Raw genomic sequence first — 21,109 nt, forward strand, 5'->3', positions numbered from 1 at the left:
GTGGGATTCATCACATTTCTGGCGGTAAAAAACAAAAAACAAAAAAACCCTCAAATGTTTATGAGCCTCCATGACAGGTCTCCTGTCATTTTTATAGCTCAGACTTGTCCACACTGAGCTTTTGTCAATCTGTCCATTTCTCTTCAGGTTTCCTACCTGCACCATTTCCCCTGGAGGTTCCTGTTCACAAATCATGACTGTGTTGCCTATCCAATTTGGGTGCAGTGGTTTGCCCTGGGACCTCAACTCTGATTGATCCAAGAGTCACTGATTTTCCAGTTTTTTCAGTTCTTTACTTGTCAGAATCCCGCAGCAACTTCTAAGCTCCTTACATGTCGAGACAGCAAAAAGTCTATTTTTTTTTTTTTTATTTTTTCATAAACTACATACAAATGGTTCCTCAACTGTTAGGTTTTCATTACTGTGATGAAATCCCTTAGATAGGTAAATGGAGGAGACACTTATTCTGGCCACAGTTTCAGAAGTCTTAACCCATAGTCACTTGGCCTGTGCTCTGGGCCTGTGGCAGCAGTACGCATTGTGGCAGGAGCCTAGCATGGCAGCCTGTTCACTCTATGGCGGCCAGGCACAAAACAGATAGGATGGCGTGGGTCCCAGAGACTCTCCAGTGGCATTCTCCCACTGACCTTGCTTCTTCCCCCAAGCCCAACTTCCCAATGGCTCCTCAGTTTAGCCTTTTACACGTTGACCTTTGAGGGATAATGCAGATTCAAAGTACAGCACTAACTTCCCAGGGTTTTGCATAAGACTTTTTCCAATCTTATGACAGCACAAAGTGATATATATTCAACAGAAACTATATTATTTTGAATTTTTAATCTTTTCTTGGGCACTATGATCTCTCTTGCAATGCTGGGCAGTGGCAGAAGTCACAACTCCCAGGCAGCCACAAGATCACAGGGCAACAACTGTACTCTCCAGTGTGCTGTGCTGCTAAGCTGGCATGTTTGGTAGATTAGATGCACTAAGTGATTTCCAACTTATGATGGGTTCATCAGGACATAACTCTGCTGTTAATCATCTATGACGATTTAAAAAGAAAATTATAATATTGTCTCAAATGTACACAGATATATTACATATAACTTTACCATAAAGGAGGGAAGGGATGGTTGAGATTTATAATGAATTAGTACATGAAAGGCAAAAAAGAGAAATAAAAAAGGACCCTGTTTCAAATTTAAAAAAAAAAAAAAAAAAGGGCTGGGGATGTGGTTCAGTGGTAGAGTGCTTGCTTGTCACACATAAGGCCCTGGGTTCGATCCCCATTATCTCTCTCTCTCTCTCTCTCACACACACACACACACACACAAAACGAGACATTAAATATTAATAGATTAAGCACTACAATTAAAAGATAAGGGGCTGGGGCTATAGCTTAGTGGTAGACTGCCTACCTAGCACAGGTGAGGCACTGTACTAAAAAAATAAAAATATAGGCATGTTATCCCTCTATGACAATAAAAAATTTTTAAAAAGGCTCAGTGGTACAGGGCTCGCCTGGCACGTGCAAGGTCCTGGCTTCAATCCTCAGCACCACATAAAAAAAATAAATAAATAAACAAATAAACAAAGTTTAAAAAAAAATTAAAAAAGGACTGGGGATGTGGTTCAGTGGTAGAGTGCTTGCTTGTCACACATAAGGCCCTGGGTTCGATCCCCATTATCTCTCTCTCTCTCTCTCTCACACACACACACACACACACAAAACGAGACATTAAATATTAATAGATTAAGNAAACCAATACCAAAAAAAAAAAAAAAAGAATAAGGCTAAGGCTAGAACTGCTATGACATATCAGATGAAATATAGTCAGAACCAAATATATTACCAGAGATGATAAGGGATCCTCTTATCCCTAAAAATGATGATTAGAAGTAAAAATAATACAAATAACACAGCTTCAAAGTACATGAACCAGACACTGAGAAAATTAAAGACAAGATAATTCCACAATCACATGTGGGTATTTTAACACCTTCTCTTAGTAACTAAAGAATAACTACACTGTTGGGTGTGGTGGTGTACGCCTGTAATCCCAGGGGCTCAGGAGGCTAAGGCAGGAGAATCAAGAGTTCAAGGCCAGGGCCAGGTTTGTAGCTCAGTGGTAGAGCAGTTGCCTAGCATGAGTGAGGCACTGGGTTTGATTCCCGGCACCACATAAAAATAAAATAAAGGTATTGTGTCCATATACAACTAAAAAAAATATTAAAGAGTTCAAGGCCAGCCTCAGCAAAATCGAGGTGCTAAGCAACTCAGTGAGACCCTGTCTCTAAAAAATACAAAATAGGGCTGGGGATGTGGCTCAATGGTTGAGTATCCTTGAGTTCAATCCCCAATACCGCCCCCCCAAAAAATAAATAAATACATAAATAAAATAACTACACATAAAATGAGCAAAGGGCTGGGGGATATCTAAATAGTACCATGAAGCACCTTGACTTAATTGCTACTTGAACCTATCCCTTTTTTTAAAAAATTATCTTTAATTAATTAATTAATTAATTTTATATGTGGTGCTGAGGATAGAACCCAGCACCTCGAATGTGCTAGGCAAGTGCTCTTCCACTGAGCCCCAGCCGCAGCCCATTGAACCCACCCTTTTTACATGCATGCAGATACTTACTGAGAGAGATCCTAGAGTCATAAAACAAGAGCAAGCAAAAACGAGAAGAATGAAATTATACAAGAATAGGTTCCCTGACCCTGGTAGAATTAAATGACAAGTCAACAACAATAAGAAATAGAAAAGTACCATTGTTTTGAAAAGTAACACACATCCAACTAATCATTGGGTCAAAGAAATCACAAAACATAATATCTTGGACTAAATGATGACAAAAATATAACATTAAAATTTTCCAAAATGGAACTACAGCCATGCTTTCAGTCTTATAACTCCACCTTTCTACAAAAAGAAGCATCGCGAGTCAACAATTTTAGCACCCACTGCCAGAAGCACAAGGCTTCAAACAGGTGGTTTTGAATGTGCATAAATTTGGGGCATATTATTTACAAGAGTCTTTCTGAGTAACTGGAAGACAAGCTCCAGCCAACAGAGAAATGATGCAGAAATTTCTGGTAAAAGGTTCAACAATTAACTAAAAGGTAAAAAAAATATATACTTAACAGCAAAAAACAACAACATCAAAGGTGGGGCTAGGAGTAATAGTAAAGGGTAAAGGAATTACATGTTCTGACAGTGTAGAGCAATAAAATAACAAAAAAAAAATAGAGAGGAAGGAGGAGAAAAAGGTAGAAAGCATAACAAGCCTCAGTAGCTGATGAAAAAAGTAGAGAAGCTGGATCCAACAGAAAAAAGTACACATATAAAAAAATATTATTGCTGGGCACGGTGGCTCATGCCTGTAATCCTAGTGGTTCAGGAGGCTGAGGCAGGAGGACTATGAGTTCAAAGCCAGCCTCAGCAAAAGTGAGGCACTAAGCAACTCAGTGAGACCCTGTCTCTAAATAAAATACAAAATAGGATGGGGAGAGGCGGTTTGGTGGTTGCGTGCCCCTGGGTTCAATCCCCTGTACCAAAAAAATAAAAAAATACTATTGACCCAGGAACTGTGACTTCACTCAGGAGCCGAAGCAGTAGGAAGCTTGAGTCCATAAATTCAAGACCAGCCCACAATACACTGATAGTGAGAGAGCAAAAGCATGTGCACATGAGGACACAGGTCTGAAGAAGGAAAGAGAGAGAATACTACTGACCAAACTGAGTTAGAGGAAAGAAAAGGTGAAGAAGAAAAGGACATGACAGGCAACCCATAGCTACTGTCAAAAGAAAGCCAGCAAGAAAGAGTATTATGTAAAGAAGAGAATGAAGGTGCCACAAAACGCATACAACGGGCACTGGGCACTGCATACATTTTCTAGAGTAAAGCAAATGGAACAGTAAGGGAAGCCCTTGTAAACAAGGAGCACATGCCACATGTCTGTGGTGACTACATCTGCTCTTGGAGCGGTTGGACTAAGCACAACAACCCAACCGCCCTCACTGCTGCAGTGAGTGTAGAACTGGGAGGGGGGTTCTTAGGATTAGCCTCCTGCCCATTCTCACCTGTTCGGCAGTTTCTCAAGACCTCTGATTCTTCAGCCCCCAGAAGATCCATGACCCACAGCTCCTCGCCTTGCTCCAGCTGGGAGATCAGCTCTGGCTTAGGGACAGGGAATCCTGTTGAGGGTGAAAACCTGGGTGAGCCTGTGCGGCCTCTGCCCACCAGGTCTCCCAAGCCAGGTGAGAAGTGCCTGCTTGCTGCCATGCTTGGTCAGAGAAAGCCAGGGGCTGAAGTGTTTTTTGTTTTGTTTTGTTTTGTTTTAAGGAAGAATTCACCCTGTTCTCCTGGAGGCGGCAGGGAGGAACACCACCACTGGGCCACTGGCAAAGGGAGCGAAGTCCCTCGAATTGGGCAGCAAGGCTCTCTCACGGGCAGTGTTCTTTCAGCAGAGATCAGACTGGTACCCGGGGATGAGGGCGGGACCTTCTTCTTGGGGTCCAAAAAGCCAAAGCAGCCCAGGAGCCCCTTAGAGAGGCACCCCCTCCCCCTGCCCCACCCCCGCTCCAGAAGCCAGAGGGAGTTCTCACCTAGGGAGGCCACGTTCCCATAGTTCTCCAGCATCACATCCCGGTACAGCGCCCGCTGCTGGGGCCCCAGCTGTTGCCCCTCCGCTGGGGAGAAGTACACTGCCACGTCCTGGAAAGTCAGCGGCATCGCGCCCGGGGACCGCACGGCGTGGTGCCTGGCGCGCTCCTGGAAGCGGATTCGCGGTCCGAGGGGCTGTGGAGCCAGGACCCGCTAAGCTCAGAGCCGCGACCCCTGCGGGAGGACGTGGGTCCACATTATCAACTCTTCGGCTTCCCCCACCTCAAGGCTCACAGGTCCGGAGACGGCTTCCGACTGCGGATGGCGGGGAGGAACGTCAAGTCTCCCGGCCGGACTCGGCTGCCATCCCCCGACGCGACCGCCATGGAATCCGAGAGAAAGCAGGGGGCGCCACGGTCTGCGGCCACCCAGCTCTCCCTCAGGAGACTTGGGCGTGTTCGGCAAGAACAGCGGAGACGCGACCAGAGGAAGGAGGCAGCCTGCATTCTCGCAGAGGCCTCCTGGGGCCTGTGTACCCTCTCCACACCCTAGGCCCGCTCCCGCCAGTGCGCAGAAGGGCCGGCGGGGCGGGCGCTGCAGCTCCGGCCGTCCAATCTCGGGCCTGAGGCTGGCCTCCCGCTACCCCGGGCGGCGCGGTGCGGGCGAGCTTCGAGGGCCCAGCCCCAGCGTGGACTGACGCCCCGGTCTCACCCCCGCCCGCAAGGCCTCGTACTCCCCGCAGCCTCCGCCCGCCTCTCGGGTGGTCGGTCGCGGGCGCGCGCCCGACAGGCTCTGAGAGCCGCCTGTGGCCCCTCCCCCAGTGTCCCCAGCATCACTAGAGCCCTCGGCCGGAACCTGCCTGCCGGCGAGTCCAGCAATCATCGAACTCGTTCGCTTAGTGCGTGGCTTCCCGTGTGACACCCTCACAGCCGCCGGCCCGGCCGCCGCCGGCTACCTGCACTGCGGGAGGAGCCACGAAGAGCCTCACCTCGGTGCCGGCTCACAGGAAGCGTCGGGTCCCAAGACCGAGCTCGGCAGCTAGCAGCAGCGTAGTGCGCCGACCAGCCGGAGACGGGGCGAGACGATCTAGCTGCGCATGCGCAGGCAGCCCTTCCCTGGAGACCGAGAGCCGGAAACGGGATGAAGCCCAGCCCCGCTCATTTCCGGGGCTGGTCTAGGACTCCAAGGATCCAAGCCAACGGTGGTCCGCGGACTGCGGGAGGGGAAGGGCAGTCCTGCCCCACCTGCGGCTTCAGCCCGCCGGGCTCCGCACTACAGGTGCTTCATCTCCGCAGTCTCCCAACAGTGTCAATAGGTTAGTTCAAAGTAGCACTTGGTAAAATGGAGGAGGCAGTACGGCGGGGTTACTGGGAAGTAAAAATAAGGTGAAGCTAAGGGATGACCTTGACGCCCCAAATTGGCTATGCACAACCTGGGGGTGTGCTGCGGTTCAGTGTGCAGCGCTGGCCTGGATTTTGGGGACCCATTCCCAGTGCTGCAAAAAATAAACCTTACAAAAAGACGGCAGGGCGGGAGCTGGGGTTGTGGTTCAGCGGTAGAGCGCTCGCCTAGCACGTGCGAGACCCTGGTTTCGACTCTTGGCACCATATAAAAATAAATAGATAAAATAAAGGCATTGTGTTAATAACTAAAAATGTTTTTTTAAAAAAGCGCACGATTCGGGAGGCTGATGCAGGAGGATTGCAAGTTAAGAATAGCTTAGCCAACTTAGACATGTCTTAAAATAAAAAAGGGTTGATTGGAGATATAGCTCATGGGTAGAGAGCTCTTACCCGGCAAGCACAAGGCTCTTGGTTCCATCCCCAGCACTGCAATAAACAAACTCTGAGGCCATGGTTATCCCTTCCCTAACGGTTATGTAACTTATAAATCCACTTTGGTGTTAACGATATTAGTAATTAAAATTGGAACAGAATAATTTGTGATTACCACAGTCACACCATAAGTATCAGTAAATTAACGGTGATGAAAAAACTGATGTAGCCTGTGAATTTATTCAACAAATTCTGATATTGTGGAATTTACAAATATGAGCAGTCTGTGTTAATGGCATAGCTTGCTCACCACAACAACTTTCCAGCTTCCATGTTCTTTTATGCACTGTCCCATTTTAACAAGAACCCTGATAGGTCAGTTTCACCAGAAGTCCCCTTAAACTCAAGTTTTCTTATCCATCCACTCCCCCACCAGCTTCATGGCCTATATGTCCCCATGTGCCTGGGCTGCCATCTCCCCTCTGCCTTCTGAGGTGGTCCTGGGTAGTTGACCTTACAAAGCATTACATCCTGAATACAGTTTTCCTTAACAGTTTTTCTCCCTCCTTAAGAAGCAGACAGGAAGACTACTAAGTGAAGGGTCTTGACTCAGTTCTCTTCAGGGTACATCAAAGCCCCTCTGTGAGGTGGAACATGGTATTACCTGCTTCTCCAAGTCCTCTGCCTCTGCCCTTTCAGTGTGTGCCTAGAGCCCTGGCCAGTGGAGGTAAGGACTGTAAGTTTGTTTTCGTGAAAAAGCTTGAAAAGATAAAGCAAGTGAAGCCGATGTGTTTGGGCTCATGTTAGAAGTCCAGAAGTGGTGTGCCTAGAATTCACTCTGACTGCTTTGCCTGGCACCTTTCTTTCTCTGTTCTTTTTGTTTTTGTTTTTTAGTACTGGGGATTGAACTTTACCACAGAGCCATGTGGACAGTTAGATAGACTCATAGCAGTGTCAAGATGCTTTACATGTGGGCAAAGGGACTTTTTTTTTTCTTTCCAGTACTGGGTATTGAACCCAGGCACACTCCACCACTGAACTACATTCCCAGCCATTTTTAAATTTTTATTTTGATGCAGGGTCTCACTAGGTTGCCAGGCTGGCTTCAAACTTGGGATCCTCTGGCCTCAGTGCCACTGTACGGAGGGACTTAAGTAAAAAATTTTTGTCCCTACATTCCTGTTTTATTTCCAAATGTATCATGAGTACATAGTCTCCAACACATCTAATAATTGAGATCATAAGTATGTGACATAAAAAGCTCTGTCACTGGATAAGGTTGACATGGGCACTCTGCTTACTTGTGTACATCCTTTTTTGCGGGTCTGGATCTCCTTGTTCCCTTCAAGGTGGGCCAGTGGTCCTGGGGGACCCAGCTGAGGCTGAAGGACACAGGGGCATTCTGCACCCTTAGCTGAGCCAGGCCTGTGAATCCTCCAGCTCTAGAAACACAGCAGCCTCCCTGGCAGCCCTCTGTCCTCAAAAGGCAGCCTTTTCCTTTCCCTGTGGCCCACACCTAAGTTGCCACAGCTGTAGTTCTCACTCAAGAGAAAAAAAGGTGTTCACTGAGATGGCAGAAACCAAGCATTTTTCAAACAGCCTATGTGAGTAACAGGCTGGCCCGGAACAGCAAAGTTTATTTGCTGTTCTCAGAAGTTCCTGCACTTAGGCCTGATTATCCTATGAGATGTATGAACTGGTTTCTCAGCAGAGAACCAACCAGATGTAGACTAAAAAAGTGCAGGAAGCAGGGACCCCTCAAGCAGATAGTCTGACAGCCCTAAGACCCCTAGCCAGAGAATGGCTATTCTGAGGACTACAAAGCTGGCCATACACCCCCCCCCAACATAGCTACCCTGGAGGCACTCAGAAAGGCCCCCTACCCTATCCAGCAGCTCCACCTTACAACAGCACCCCTCATAGTGGACTCTCAACCTCTTCCCTGTTCCCCTACATACTACTCTAAACACAGAAACAGTATTATCCTTTTACTTATTTATTTTCATGGAACTGGGTAATGAACCCAGGGGCACTCTATCACTGAGCTACATCCCCATCCTTTTTATTTTTAATTTTGAGAAAAGGTCTCAATAAGTTGCTGAGGCTGGCCTTGAACTTGCAATCTTCCTGCCTCAGCCTCCCAAGTGCCTGGGATTACACGTATTTACCACCACCCCTGGATAATGTTATCCTTTTAAATAATAGAAGTGTTATCCTTTTAAAACAACCACCAGAGTACATCCTTCCTCTGTTGAAAACCCTCAGGGACTCCCACTTTGGCTTAGACTTCAACCACAATACTTTGAGCAGAATTTCTCAGACCTGACCTGTGTACCCTCCCCAGCTTTACCTCCCTCCAATGACCTCCTCCTACTTGGTTGGAGGCACATGACATCCAATATACCTGGTCTCTCTCTACTCATCACCTGTGCACCAGCTGGTCCCCCAGTGGACTTCATTCCCCCAACTCCTGTCTTTCAAGTCTGCTCAGATACCATGTTCTCCAGGAAGCCCAGCCATGATACAGCTTATAGAGGCAGGCATGTCCTCACAGCCTACACCCCACCTTGCTCAAAACTAAGTATACATTTGTCACCCCTTGATAAGCTGTACCCACTGTTTACTATGCATTTTGTAATGTTTCCCCCACTTCCCAACCCACAACGATATCAGCCCCACAAGGGCAGGGATTTAAGACAGACAAAAGTGCCCACACCAAAAACAGCATTTATGAAAGCAAACAAGAAAAAGGGCCCAGATGCTTAGTGGGGTCAGGCTGAGCAAAGGCATATTCAGAGGGCCCTGATTTGGACCCCAGACTGTCACTTTACCACACTCAGAAGCAACAACAACAACAACAAAAAAAAAAAACCTGGGGAAGGGGTGACATGCAGTCTAGCATCCAACTAGAGGAAATGCAAGTTGCATTCTGGCACCAGCTGCAGTGCTGACAAGGGAGGCTCAGTCCTGCAGTCTGCGATCGCACCTCCTCTCCAGATCTGTCATCTCCTTCAGGACCAGCGCCACACTGTACCGCAGTTCCTGGAACTTGGCTGTGGGAACCTCGAAGCGATATGCTGACCCATCTGAAAGCTTCAGCTGCATCAAGATGCTTGGCTTCAGGGAGCGGGCCAGGGCACTGGTGGAAATTGCCACATCCACCCTCCACTTAAAGTCAGCAATGTGGGGAAGCCAGGAACCCTGCTGCTGGGCCACAGAGTCCAGGAGGGGGCGCTGACCACCAAAAACCACACTGGTCAAGTCCCCAACCAGGTCTTGGGGGATGCCGAGCTCCTGGAGTTGGTCCTTGAAGGCATCAGGCTTCAGGCTGGGAGAGGGAAGCCGGAGAGCCTGCTGGAGTAGTGTGTGTGTGCCAGCAAGTAGGGCACCTAGCTGCTCCTCTGGCAGGCTGGAACTGGCACCCAGATGCTGCATGGCCTCTCGGCAGTCCTCTCCCTGCAAGCTGCTAACCACAAGCTTCAGCAACTTTCTGAATGTGCTCCTGTCCAGGTCTCCCAGAAACCGGGCCATTGCTGCCACCTCTGGAGGGACTTGGGGCCCCAGAAAACTGACCCGGCCACTGTGACTGTCAGCAGGATGATGCAGGTATGGAGCTGCAGTCCCTAAGGCAGACATCGCTGCTTCCTCCTCCTTGATCAGCCAGAGGGGAGGTCCCAGCCACAGCTCCCTGAAGGGAAGGGGGAGGGAAAGCCAGTGACTGCCACATCCTTAGGACCTTAAGGATCATGTGGACCCCACCATTAGGATGCTGATGGATTGAAGTACCAGTGACAGTAGGTGTGATGGGACTAGGGAAATGACCCCGAGAGCAGGTGGAAAAGAGGCCCACATGGGTCCTGATAAGAGGGGAAGGCTTCTCAGAGGAAGTGACGTCTGAGATGAGCAGGAGTTGGTAGGGAAGTGGGTGAAAAGGAAGAGAACCAAGGGAAAAAAAAAAAAGAGAGAGCGTATGTAAATCCTAAACTAACAGATACAAGATTATATTAGGAGAAATACCCGCAGGCACAGGACACAGCAGTTGGGACCCCTCACTACTCAACCCAGAATATTCACAACGTCCCTGCAAGACCTAATCATTTTCACCTCACAAAGGAAATCCAGCCTACAAATGCAGCTGCCCAAGCCAAAAACTAGAGTCTAAACCTGCCCACTAAGAAGGGCCGCGTTAGCACAGGGGCTACACTCGGCCTCCCCTGCAGGAGGACCAGGTAGAAGCAGTGCACCACGTAAAGAGGGCTGTGGCACTACCTGAAAAAACAGTGTTGACATCGTCGTCATTGGCGACGTGCCCACACATTTGCCCCAGGGGGGGTGCACGGTCCACCTCGACAAGCTGGGTAGAGGGAGCAGGGCGCTCCCTCACGAGTATTCAGAGGCCCCTGGGCTCTGACGTGCTGCCGCTGCCCAGGCCCGGCTCCCCTCTTCCGGATAAACGGCCCTTTCGCACCCCGCGGCGTCCGCCCGGCGCTCAAGACAAACTCGTAGGGCCATCTCCCACACCGAGGGGCCGGGTCTCCGCTCGCGACGCCACCGCGGGGATGTCGCCCCAGTGCCCCCTCCCGCGCCCCCACGCCCCCGCACCTGGAGCCGTCCGCAGCAGCAAGCCAGAAGCTGGGCGCGGCCTCCGTGCCAGACTCTCACGGGCCTCTCTAGGAAAGCGGAGCGCTCGGCTCTATGGTTCGCGACCCCGGGGCCGGGGACGGGGGCGCGAGACACTTCCGGGCCGCTCTAGCAAAGCGGAGGGCGGGACTCTATGGCCCGCCCGGCGGCGAAGTGGGTCGGAGCTGCAGGCTCGCTCTTTTCTGCCGCTCGGTGTCGGGAGAGGGAAGCCGGGCGAGTTGCTCGGCGCGGTTCGCCCGGGTCTCCGTGGCTCCCGCAGAGTCCACTTAAGGTGCGTGACTCTGGTTTTCCGAAGTTCTGTAGTGTGGGGTTGTGCGCGCTGAACGGGTGACGCGCGGCGTGCGAGCCTGGGCCCGTAAAGCCTTCGAAAGAGGAGGGCGACGCCGCTGCACACCGAGGTGGAGCGCCGGGCCGAGTGGAAGCGACTGAGCGAGCCTGCCTTCGACACGGGCCGCCCCGCCGCCTCTCCGCAGCGTCAGAACTTGCCGAATGTCCCCCCCCCCCGCCACCGCGGAGGTTCGCTGAGCGCTCCTGGGTCGTCTGGTGGGCGTAAGCCGGGCTGTCACGGGTTCTTTTATTCCCATCCTCTAGGCACACCCACTTCACACAGTGACATATAAATGGGCCACAGAAAGAAAGCAGCCGCAAGGTTACAGAATACTGAGCCAAGAGCACTGAGAGATGAATGTAAAGAGTCACTGGAACTGGTCAGGTAAGGATTTTAACGACCAGTTCCAGTCGGCAGAGCTGTCAAAGCAGAGGGTCCAGATAGGCGGCAGTTTCACGGTGTACGGTGTCAGCTCTAGGTGTGGGAGTGGGCCACGCGTTGTCATCACAGGCAGGGGAAGCTGCACTCTGCTGAAACCCAATGGGGACAGGAAATGGGAGGTTCCTCACTGTGGCAATTTTCCTGGGCCTGAACCTGTGATCCTCCTGCCTTAGCCTCTCAAATTGCTGGGATTACATGTGTGCACCAGCATACTTGGCTAGACTCTTTTTGTTTTATTTTTAGACAGGTTCTCATTAAGTTGCCCAGGCTGGCCTTTAACTTGTGATCTTCCTGCCTCAGCCTCCTGAATAGCTAGGATTACAGGTGTGTGCCACCATACCTCTTAGTGAGTTTTAAATAAAAAAGGCTTTCAATTTCAATAATAATAATAAAAACAAAACAGGAAAGCCATACAGTGGAGGAAATATTCAGAGCACCGTGCCAAACAAAGGCCTGATACCCAGAATATATAAAGAACTTTTGCAAATCAATAATAAAAAGATTTTACTAGAATTACACACACACACACAATAACTACATGAAGGATTATTGCCACTACTGGGTTCGATCCTTAGCACCACATAAAAATGAAATAAAGGGAGGGCTGTGCCACTAAGGATCTGTGGTAGTACAGATTAAAACCACAATGAGATATCATTTCACCCATTCAGCAGAGCTGAAATAGAACTGACTACACATATTTGGGAAAGTTTGTACAGTAATTGCATCAGCTATCTACTGTTTGTGGACGTGTAAACTAGACAACTAATTTGAAAAATTGCTTAGCAGTTTCTTTTAATTTAAGCATACAGGTTAGGGGATGCACTCCAGTGGCAGAGCACCTGCTTAGCATGCGCAAGGCCCTGGACTCATCCCCAGTACTGCAAAAACAACAGAAAAGTTTAAAGATACAGATACTCTAGGACCTAGAAATTGCAATCCTAGGTATTTTTTTTCTTTCTTTTCTTTTTTTTTTTAAATATTGAATTGCACAGAAAATGACTTAATTTTTTTTTTTTTTTTTTTAGTTGTTAGTGGACCTTTAGTTTATTTATTTATACATGCTGCTGAGAATCGAACCAAGTGCCTCACACATGCCAGGCAAGTGCGCTACCACTGAGCCACAGCTCCAGTCCCCAATCCTAGGTATTTCTCTATGAGAAACAAAAAGTTATAAACAAAAAGATTTTATAAAATATATGAATATTTCTAGGGCTGCTATAGCAGTGTTGGTGGCACAACAGAGATGGATTTAATGGTTCCAGGGCTAGAAGTCTGAGATTAAAGTGTTGGCAGGGATGTGTTCTCTCTGAAGCCTACAGGACTGTTCCCTGACTCTTCCCGCCTCTGGAAGACCCCTGGCCTTACTTCAGTCTGCTCCTTCTCCATTTGGCACTTTCTCCTTTGAGTCTGTGTCCAAATTTTCCTTTTCTTGTATGCATACATGCCATGAGCAAGCTGTGCCACCAACAGAAACCAAAACCATTTGCATTTTTCCATAATGTCAGAATTTGTTGAATAACAATGAATTCACAAGCTACACCACTTTCAGTGGTGGCAATTCAACAATACTTGAGGGTCACCTGATAGTCATAACCCAGGCAAACTCAAGTTCTTTTATTCCATTCCAATCTAATTTATTTTTTTTAAATATTTTTTTTTTTTAGTTATAGAGGGACATGATACATTTTAATCTGTTTATTTATTTATGTGTGTGGTGCTGAGGTTGAACTCAGTGACTCACACATGCTAGGCAAGCAGTCTATCACTGACCCACAGTCACAGCCCTCCCTTTATTTCATTTTTATGTGGTGCTAAGGATCGAACCCAGTGCCTCACTCGTGCTAGGTGAGCCCTGAACCACAGAGCTACAACCCCAGCCCCCCCAGTCTAATTTCTAATAACACTCAAATCACACATTATATTTCACACAATTATAACACACACACACACATTTTTAAATATGTCACAGACTAAATCTGAAAGGGTCCAGGCACCACACAATTACAGGATGCTTTTAAGTACTTTTTAAGTTGTCAACGGATCTTTATTTATTTTTAATGGTGCTGAGAATTGAACCCAGTACCTCTTACCTGCCAAGCAAGCCCTCTACCACTGAGCCACAGCCACAGCCCTGGACTAAGGTTTTTATCCAACCAGTTCCCCAGAGTTGCCAAGGTTGAGGGTCTGACTGCAGTTTCAGTCTCAGTGTCAGTTGGGATGATCTGGGCCTGGTTGTCACAGGCAGGAGAAAATGCGCTGTGTTGAAGCCCAAAGGAACCAGAACTGAAGCTCACTGTAGGGATTTTCCTGGGCCAGATTTGTGACAAGTGACCAGGTGATGGGGTTAGTCTAGGGGTGGGGGGCTCCTCCATTTACAGATCTCAAGGGAGGGGATTGCGTCTGGTGAGTTTGATAAGCTTCCACTTCAGTTTTCTGATATAGCTTGGGATGTCATGTGTCCAGGTGCCCCATGATAAGTTGATGCCAATAAATTATTTATCAATCTGTGCCTTAGGGCTGTGCTGGGCAGATGGTGGTTGTGCACTAGTACAAACAAGGTATAGAGTTGTTCCACCTGTCACTGCTCCTCAAAATGGAGCAGCTCATGGCAAACTACTGCTTTACAAAATGTAGTAATTCAGGGTTAGGCTTCATCTGAAACTGCTGCTCTGCATGTCATAGAGTGAGTCAGCTGGCACAGCCTGCCTCCACAACATCGGTCTCCAGACAGGGCCTGCCTGGCTCTGGCATTACCTCATCTTAACTTGGCAATATCTGCCAAGGCTATATTTCCAAATAGGACCATATTTATCGACAGGTTTCAGGGGAGTTAGAACTTCAACATGCTTTTTTTCTTTTTTTTAAAATATTTATTTTTTGGTGTAGATGGACACAACACAATGCATTTTATTTTTATGTGGTGCTGAGGATCGAACCCGGGTCCCGCCCATGCTAGGTGAGTACTCTACCGCTGAGCCACAATCCCAGCCCTTCAACATGCTTTTGAAGGACACAATTCAACCCATAAGGAAGAACATTCATAGCAGCCTTGTTTATAACAGCAAAAAACCCCGCAGTATGACTGCATCGACTGGAAGGGACCCACACTGTGGCATGCCCCATAATAGACAGGACACACTGCTGGTCTCCAGAATGTGATGTGCAGTAGGCCTGGTTTTTAGCCTCATGAACCCAATTACATGAAGGACAGGACAAGTAAAACTGAGGGTGGTCATGTTACCAATTTCTGACCTACAGTGCTTCTTTCTCCCTCTCAGAATTGTGGAACCAGTAGCAAAACTGAGCAAACTTTGCAGTGAAAGAAATGTGGTTCTTTGGCCAGAGAATAGGAGATGCCAGGAAGAACAACTCTCAGGCCAGCTTCCCATCGAAACAAATGGAGATGTCCTTTTAAGAATAAGGGGAGAAAGGCACAGTTTTGGTACTGGAGGCGGAGGCTGATCCAGTGGAGGATCGACTGGCAAGTCCAGGTGGCCTTGTGGCTTAAGTGGGTCTTTTCTGGTGCCCTGCTGCATCCTGTCAGGAAGCGCAGTGGAAGGCCACATGCCTGCATAGCTGGCTAGATGGGACTCTTGTCTGAACAGAATACCAGTTATCAAAAGGGGTTGTTCCTGAGGGATAGTTGACATCCTTCCTCACTTGCACATGTGTGAGACATGATTCCATCCCTCCACTCTCCTGGTCCATGGGGACATTCCTGCACTCAGTCCTAGCTCCTGACACACCTCCCCTGGGACTCTCAGGCTTCAGGCAAGCCTGGGATTGCTGGTCCCCCAACAATTAGCACGTGTTTATCAAGGGGAGGACGGAGGAACGAGGATGTGGAAAGCTGAGTTCCTGAGCAGTTGCCACGCAGACCAGGGGTTAGGTTCAAATCCACGTTACCTCAAAGGCCCAAGGGAGCCCAGTGTGGTGCCTGTGGTCCTAGCAATTCGGAAGGCTGAAGCAGGAGGATCGAAAGTTCAGGGCCATCCTGGGCAACTTATGAGGCCTTGTCTCGAAATAAAAAAATAAAAAGGGCTGGGGATGTCGTTCAGTGATTAAGTGTCCCTGGGTTCAATCCACAGTACCCAAATAATAAATAAATAAATAAAAAGGGCTGGGTGACGCCCCCAACCAGTGCAGGCAGCTGAACTTAAGATTGCTCATGTGAATTTGCAGGGACACGAAATAAAACACAGACAGAATTTACCTTGACACAAGCTTCAGGATGGCTTCCCCAGCTCTCGGCCTCAAGCTTTCCAAAAGGGAGAGCAAGAGAAAGTCATGAGAGGCTGACGAGACAGAGGGAACATGTTCAGAAGTGAGCTTTTATGGGGGGTGGAGGGACTCTTGTTCTTAGAAAGTTCTATCTAAGAAAGGGCAGGACTACAAGAAACAGGTGAGTGTAACTCAACCTTAGGGTCACGCCCTACAAAAAAGACCTCCTTGCTATCCGAGCAGGTCTCGGACCAGGCCACAGCATATGCAGTGGTTGGCCAGAGCCTGAGGCATCAGGACTGGAAGGTATGGTCATTCAGTGTGGCTCCCCACAGCTGGGGATGTAACTCAGTGGTAGAGCATTCAGGACAGGTTTGGGGCTGGGGGAAGAGAAGAGGAAGAAAAAGACAGCAGCACGAGGGACGGCTCAGCCATCACAGAGGGAGCTGGCAGTTCTCAGCCATTGAATTGGCCCAAGAGGAGTCTGGAGTGCTGAGACCTGTGTTTTACCCAGGACCACTAATGTCACCAAGGATTCACAGGGACCTGCACCCACAACCTGTGGGGTGGAGAGTACCCTGTTTTGCCCAGGAGGAAACAGTTGTGTGGTGAAGCTCAGGGACTGAATTGCTAGGTGAGGTATTTTAGAATGAATAACAAAGGACAGGAGAAGATGAGGTCACCCCAGACCAGTTTCAGCAATGGATTCTAGTTCATCCCACTTCAGGAAGTGAGAACATGGGGCCAGTGTTCCCGAGATGGGTTCCCTGCAGAGCACAGGGGGTGGACTGGGCTGTGTGGTCATGAGTGTGTCCCTTACCTGAGGGTGTAGGAGATGAAGGCAATAGAGTTCTCCAGTCTGCTGAGGCCACCAGGGCTGCTCCCTGCCAAGGACTGAGCAGTCCACTTGGCTTTGCCAGCTGAGAGCCTAATAATCAGCCTCCAAGAACACTCACAGCAAACCTTCCCTCTGCCTTGCCTTAACTGTGGCCAAATGTGCCTTGATGGCCATCATGGCCTAACTAGTCTGTCCGATTGCTCCATTTTCTCACGTAGGCATCCCCCAGGAACATCCTCCCTTGTCTAATACATCTGGACATCAGCTTCCCAGAGTAGCTTGACTGACAACCACCAAGCTTCTCCTATCACTCTTTATATCCATCTACTAGGGTGGAGCGTCTCACTCCTGGGAACCCTTGAATTCCTACCAGGTGTTGTGACTGTACATCTCCCTGTTCACTGGTTCTGAAGGACCTCTCCAGATGGGACCCCACCACCATGGTTCTGACCCTCTTCCTTGGGGCCTCCCTAGAATAATGACCACTTGTGTCTCTGGGCTAATGTTGTCAGGCTGCCTAGGTCTTGCTTCTATGACCTGATGACGTCTGTGGAGCACAGGGCTGTGCTTCTGTCTCAGGGCCTCCCTGCTTGCTTCCTGCTTGGGACCAACAAGCAGTGCTTAGGTCTCCACTCTACAGGAGAAGGTTTATGCACATATCCTTGCACTTTCTTTTAAATCTCTCGTCCTGACATCTTACTCACATGCTGTACATTTTGCAGCAAGATAGATATTGGTATGAAACAGCTGAGAGCTTTAATAAAAGTCTACAAAATTTGGAGGTCCAAGCACATGTACCATCTTATGGGACATTTCCACAATCCCTCTTCACTATGAATTGTGCCTTCAAAACAATGTGTGGGCCAGGCATGGAGGTGTACACCAGGAATCCAGTAAGTCAGGAAGCTGGTCGGGAGGATCACAAGTTCAAGACCAACCTCTGCAACTTAGTAACGCCCTAAGCAGCTTAGTGAAATGCTGAATCAAAACATGAAAATAAAAAGGGTTGGGATGTAGCTCAGCACTAAACCCCCCCTGAGTTCAATCCCCAATACCCCCGCCCCACAAAAAATGTGTGGGCCGTACCTGGAGGCCATCCCACGTCTGCCATGCAGGTTCAGTTCTTAACAGAATGAAATTTAGGGTGGTTAATACAGTTAGAAACATCACTGTATTTATCATAACACTGAGCAGCTTCTCTCTAGGTGAAAGGCCAGGTGCTGAGGGGCTCCATGTGAAGCTTTCAGATGCCCCAAAACTTCCTTCTCAGTATGGCTGTATGCTGGTGGGGGAGGAGTGAACTCTCACAAGGTTTAGCCACTCTGCAATTTGGGATTTCTCTGCAGTATGACTTCTCAGAGGTCGGTAATTTGGTTTTCCCACACGCTCACACCTATGTGATGTGTGCCTTGAGTGGATCTTCTCACGCTGAGTTCTGAGCAGTCCCTGAGAGGTTGCCTTCTTCCCTCCCATGGGTGTTCTGTAACTCTGAGTAACTGAGAGTTTTTTTTTTTTGTTTTTGTTTTTTTTTTTAAGAGAGAGAGAGAGGGAGAGAATTTTCTAATATTTATTTTTTAGTTTTCGGCGGACACAACATCTTTGTTTGTATGTGGTGCTGAGGATCGAACCCGGGCCGCATGCATACCAGACGAGCGCGCTACTGCTTGAGCCACATCCCCAGCCCAAACTGAGTGCTTTTGGCCGGGCCTCTGCACGCTTTTCAGGGGAAGTGTTCCTCTGCATTGTGAGTTGCCTGTTATCAAGTAAGACCTAAGCAGCTAGTGCTAGCCTACCCACCTGTTGCACTTTTGGGCTCTCTGCATGTGTGTCCACTGGCCTTGAGTACAGTGTGCCCTACAAGTGACAGGCTTCTCTGGGTCATTTATTCATAGGGCCCCTCCAATGTGAAGGGTGTGATAGGGATGGGTGGAATTCTGGCCAGTGCACCTCCCAAATTTCTCAAATGGTGGGGACTCTCCCCAGTATGAATTTCATGATGGGGAATAAGATGTGAATTTTGAAATTGCCTTTACACTGTTCACATTTGTGAGGTGGCTCTCTTGTTTGAATTCTCCAAGATCCACTAGGGTGTGACTTGATGGACAGTTTTTCCACTTCCTCTGTGTTCATGGGGTTTCCCTACAGTGTGAGTGAGCTGTGATTTCTGACTATAAGCTCCCCGTGTGCAGGGTGCCCACAGGCTCCTCTCCAGGAGTCACCTGGTGGTGGACAGAGTGGGAGCTTGCAGGAAGGTTATCAGTCATTGTGAGGATGGCCCTAGGCCTGAGCCTAAGCAACTCCATTTTAAAAACTCCAGTTTGAAACCTGCAGGCTCACCAGGCACACCCACAGAGCCCTCCAGTGTGGCCTCAGACAAGTCACTTCCCCTGACCCTGATCAACAGAGTGAAGCCCCTGGCAGGCTGTCCTCGCCTGATAAGAGGGAAGGGTGAGAAGATGGGGTGGGGGAGACACCAGACCAGATGTTTCTGGCCCCAGGGTAAATGATGTCACTGAGAAATCCAGTGGTAGCTGATAAGGATTGAAAGGGGGGTCAAAAGCCCCAAAATTTAATATAAATAATAGAGCTGATGAACGGGATTCACTATAGCTGGAGAGCCTGATGAGGACCTGACACCCCACTTGTCATCGTTCCTGATCCTCTGCGTGATCCTCACCGCTCTCAAACTCTACCGCCTCGTCTGGACCTTGGTGAGAGCCGCAGCTTCTCTCTAGATGAAAGGCCAGGTGCTGAGGGGCTCCATGTGAAGCTTTCAGATGCCCCAAAACTTCCTCCTCAGTATGGGCCTATGCTGGTGGGTGAGGAGTGAACTCACACCATGAGTGAACTCACCCTCTTCTCAATTGGTTGTCCCCTCCACGCCAGGAAAAGCCTGCCTGGGTTCCAGACCTGGTCACCACAGTCTGAGTGGGTGGGCATCTGCTGGACATAAAGCCTAAGGCTTAGGACTTTTGAACTTATCCTGCAGAGGGGATGTCTGTCGTTAGCCTGTCATGATCAGGTGTGTTTGCAGTGCTTAGAATGAATCTAGAATTATTTGCTGTGGATTGATTATGTCTATTGCAGTGCCCAGCATTAAGGATTGTCCTTTTCTTGATTAAGAACCTACAGAGTGAAACTGTATGGAGTGATTTGAGTGAATAAAGCATTGAAAGGGGCAGAAGCGCATGGACATTCTTTATGTCTCCCCTCGACTGCATACTTTGCAATTTTGCCCCCTTGTGGTTTTCTTCCACTGAGGATTCTTTTATGTTCTCTGATATTTGAACTGAGACTAAAAATATCTTTCCCTGAGCCCTGGCACTCTTGGGTTCTTTTCCTCTATGAATTTGCTGGTGTAGAGTAATACCTGGATTGTCTTTGAAGCTCTTCCACATCTGCCACAACTATGGGTCACTGTCACTTCTGTAGAACTTTTATGACTTAAAAAATGTTTTCGTTATACATGGACATAATATCTCCATTTTATTTATTTTTTATTTTTAAAAAATACATGTTTTTTTCTCCTCGGCGGTGGCCCTCGGTCCCGGCCGCAGTGGGGCTGGAGGTCGTCCTGGGTAGGTTTATCTCAACGCTTCCATGGAGAAGGCGGCTGGCGCGGCAGCAGCCCGGGTGCTGGCACTGACCCCTGGACGGCGACGGAGGCGGTGGCCGCGCGAGCGCTGGAGGGAGCGGCCCGCGTGCCGCCTGGGGTGAGGGCGCTGCTCCTTCTTTTGAGGCTGACTTGCGGGACAGCCTGCCCTAACCCCACGGGGCGACTTTCTTTCACGCGTGTACTCCGCAGTGAGGAAATCTGCCGCGTGGGGCTGCCATTGGATCCCGCGTTAATGGGGCTGTTGGCCTTGCCGGTGGCGCGTGTGCGTGAGTTCTTTCCAGTAGTTTGTCTTGGCTGGAACAGTAAAGTTAAAAACTTTAAATGGAAATAAAGGGTGGTATTTACAAGAAAATGAGAATGAATAAATCATCCCTGGTTTTCAAAAGGGAGACCATATCAGACTTACATATGTCAAGACGGCGCCCCCTGCCTTCGGTGCCGCAGTTTCTCTGTTCCGTAATCAATGTCATTCACAGGAGCTTCTTAAGTGACAAACGAAATGAGCCCAGGGCGTGGAAAATATGATTTCTATATTGGTTTGGGATTGGCTATGACCTCCAGCATTTTCATAGGAGGGAGTTTCATTTTGAAAAAAAAAAAAAGGCCTTCTGCGACTTGCCAGAAAAGGATCC

The 21,109-nt window shown here is 48.7% G+C and overlaps 2 protein-coding genes across 7 annotated transcripts in view; both read right to left on the reverse strand.

The window, feature by feature from the left end:
* The window catches only part of Znf251 (zinc finger protein 251), a 27,604-nt gene extending 16,472 nt beyond the window's left edge, over nucleotides 1-11,132 (reverse strand). The window contains exons 1-3 of one of the 4 annotated variants that reach the window (XM_048802390.1): nucleotides 10,992-11,132; nucleotides 4,617-4,848; nucleotides 4,092-4,205 (exon numbers count right to left, since the gene is read on the reverse strand). In XM_048802390.1, the coding sequence (XP_048658347.1) occupies nucleotides 4,092-4,205; nucleotides 4,617-4,743 (241 nt within the window). In that variant the 5' untranslated portion in view covers nucleotides 4,744-4,848; nucleotides 10,992-11,132. Of the gene's footprint in view, nucleotides 1-4,091; nucleotides 4,206-4,616; nucleotides 4,930-5,602; nucleotides 8,960-10,991 lie in introns of those variants that run through there. The other 3 variants (XM_015486677.2, XM_015486678.2, XM_015486676.2) reach the window with 3 other exon arrangements.
* On the reverse strand, nucleotides 9,097-11,133 carry Commd5 (COMM domain containing 5). 3 transcript variants are annotated; one of them, XM_015486686.2, is made up of 2 exons: nucleotides 10,992-11,133; nucleotides 9,097-10,077 (listed from the first exon to the last, which is right to left on the reverse strand). In XM_015486686.2, the coding sequence occupies exon 2, from the start codon at nucleotides 10,023-10,025 to the stop codon at nucleotides 9,351-9,353; it is 675 nt and encodes a 224-aa protein (XP_015342172.1). In that variant the 5' UTR covers nucleotides 10,026-10,077; nucleotides 10,992-11,133; the 3' UTR covers nucleotides 9,097-9,350. The 3 variants fall into 3 exon arrangements, with proteins under 3 accessions (XP_015342172.1, XP_048658350.1, XP_048658349.1); XM_048802393.1 differs by having other exon boundaries at nucleotides 9,097-10,283; nucleotides 10,992-11,103; XM_048802392.1 differs by lacking the exon at nucleotides 10,992-11,133 and adding an exon at nucleotides 10,659-10,962.
* Between the last annotated feature and the right edge of the window lie 9,976 nt (nucleotides 11,134-21,109).

This window comes from Marmota marmota, unplaced genomic scaffold (genome assembly GCF_001458135.2).
Source record: "Marmota marmota marmota unplaced genomic scaffold, marMar, whole genome shotgun sequence".
Lineage (NCBI taxonomy): Eukaryota > Metazoa > Chordata > Mammalia > Rodentia > Sciuridae > Marmota > Marmota marmota.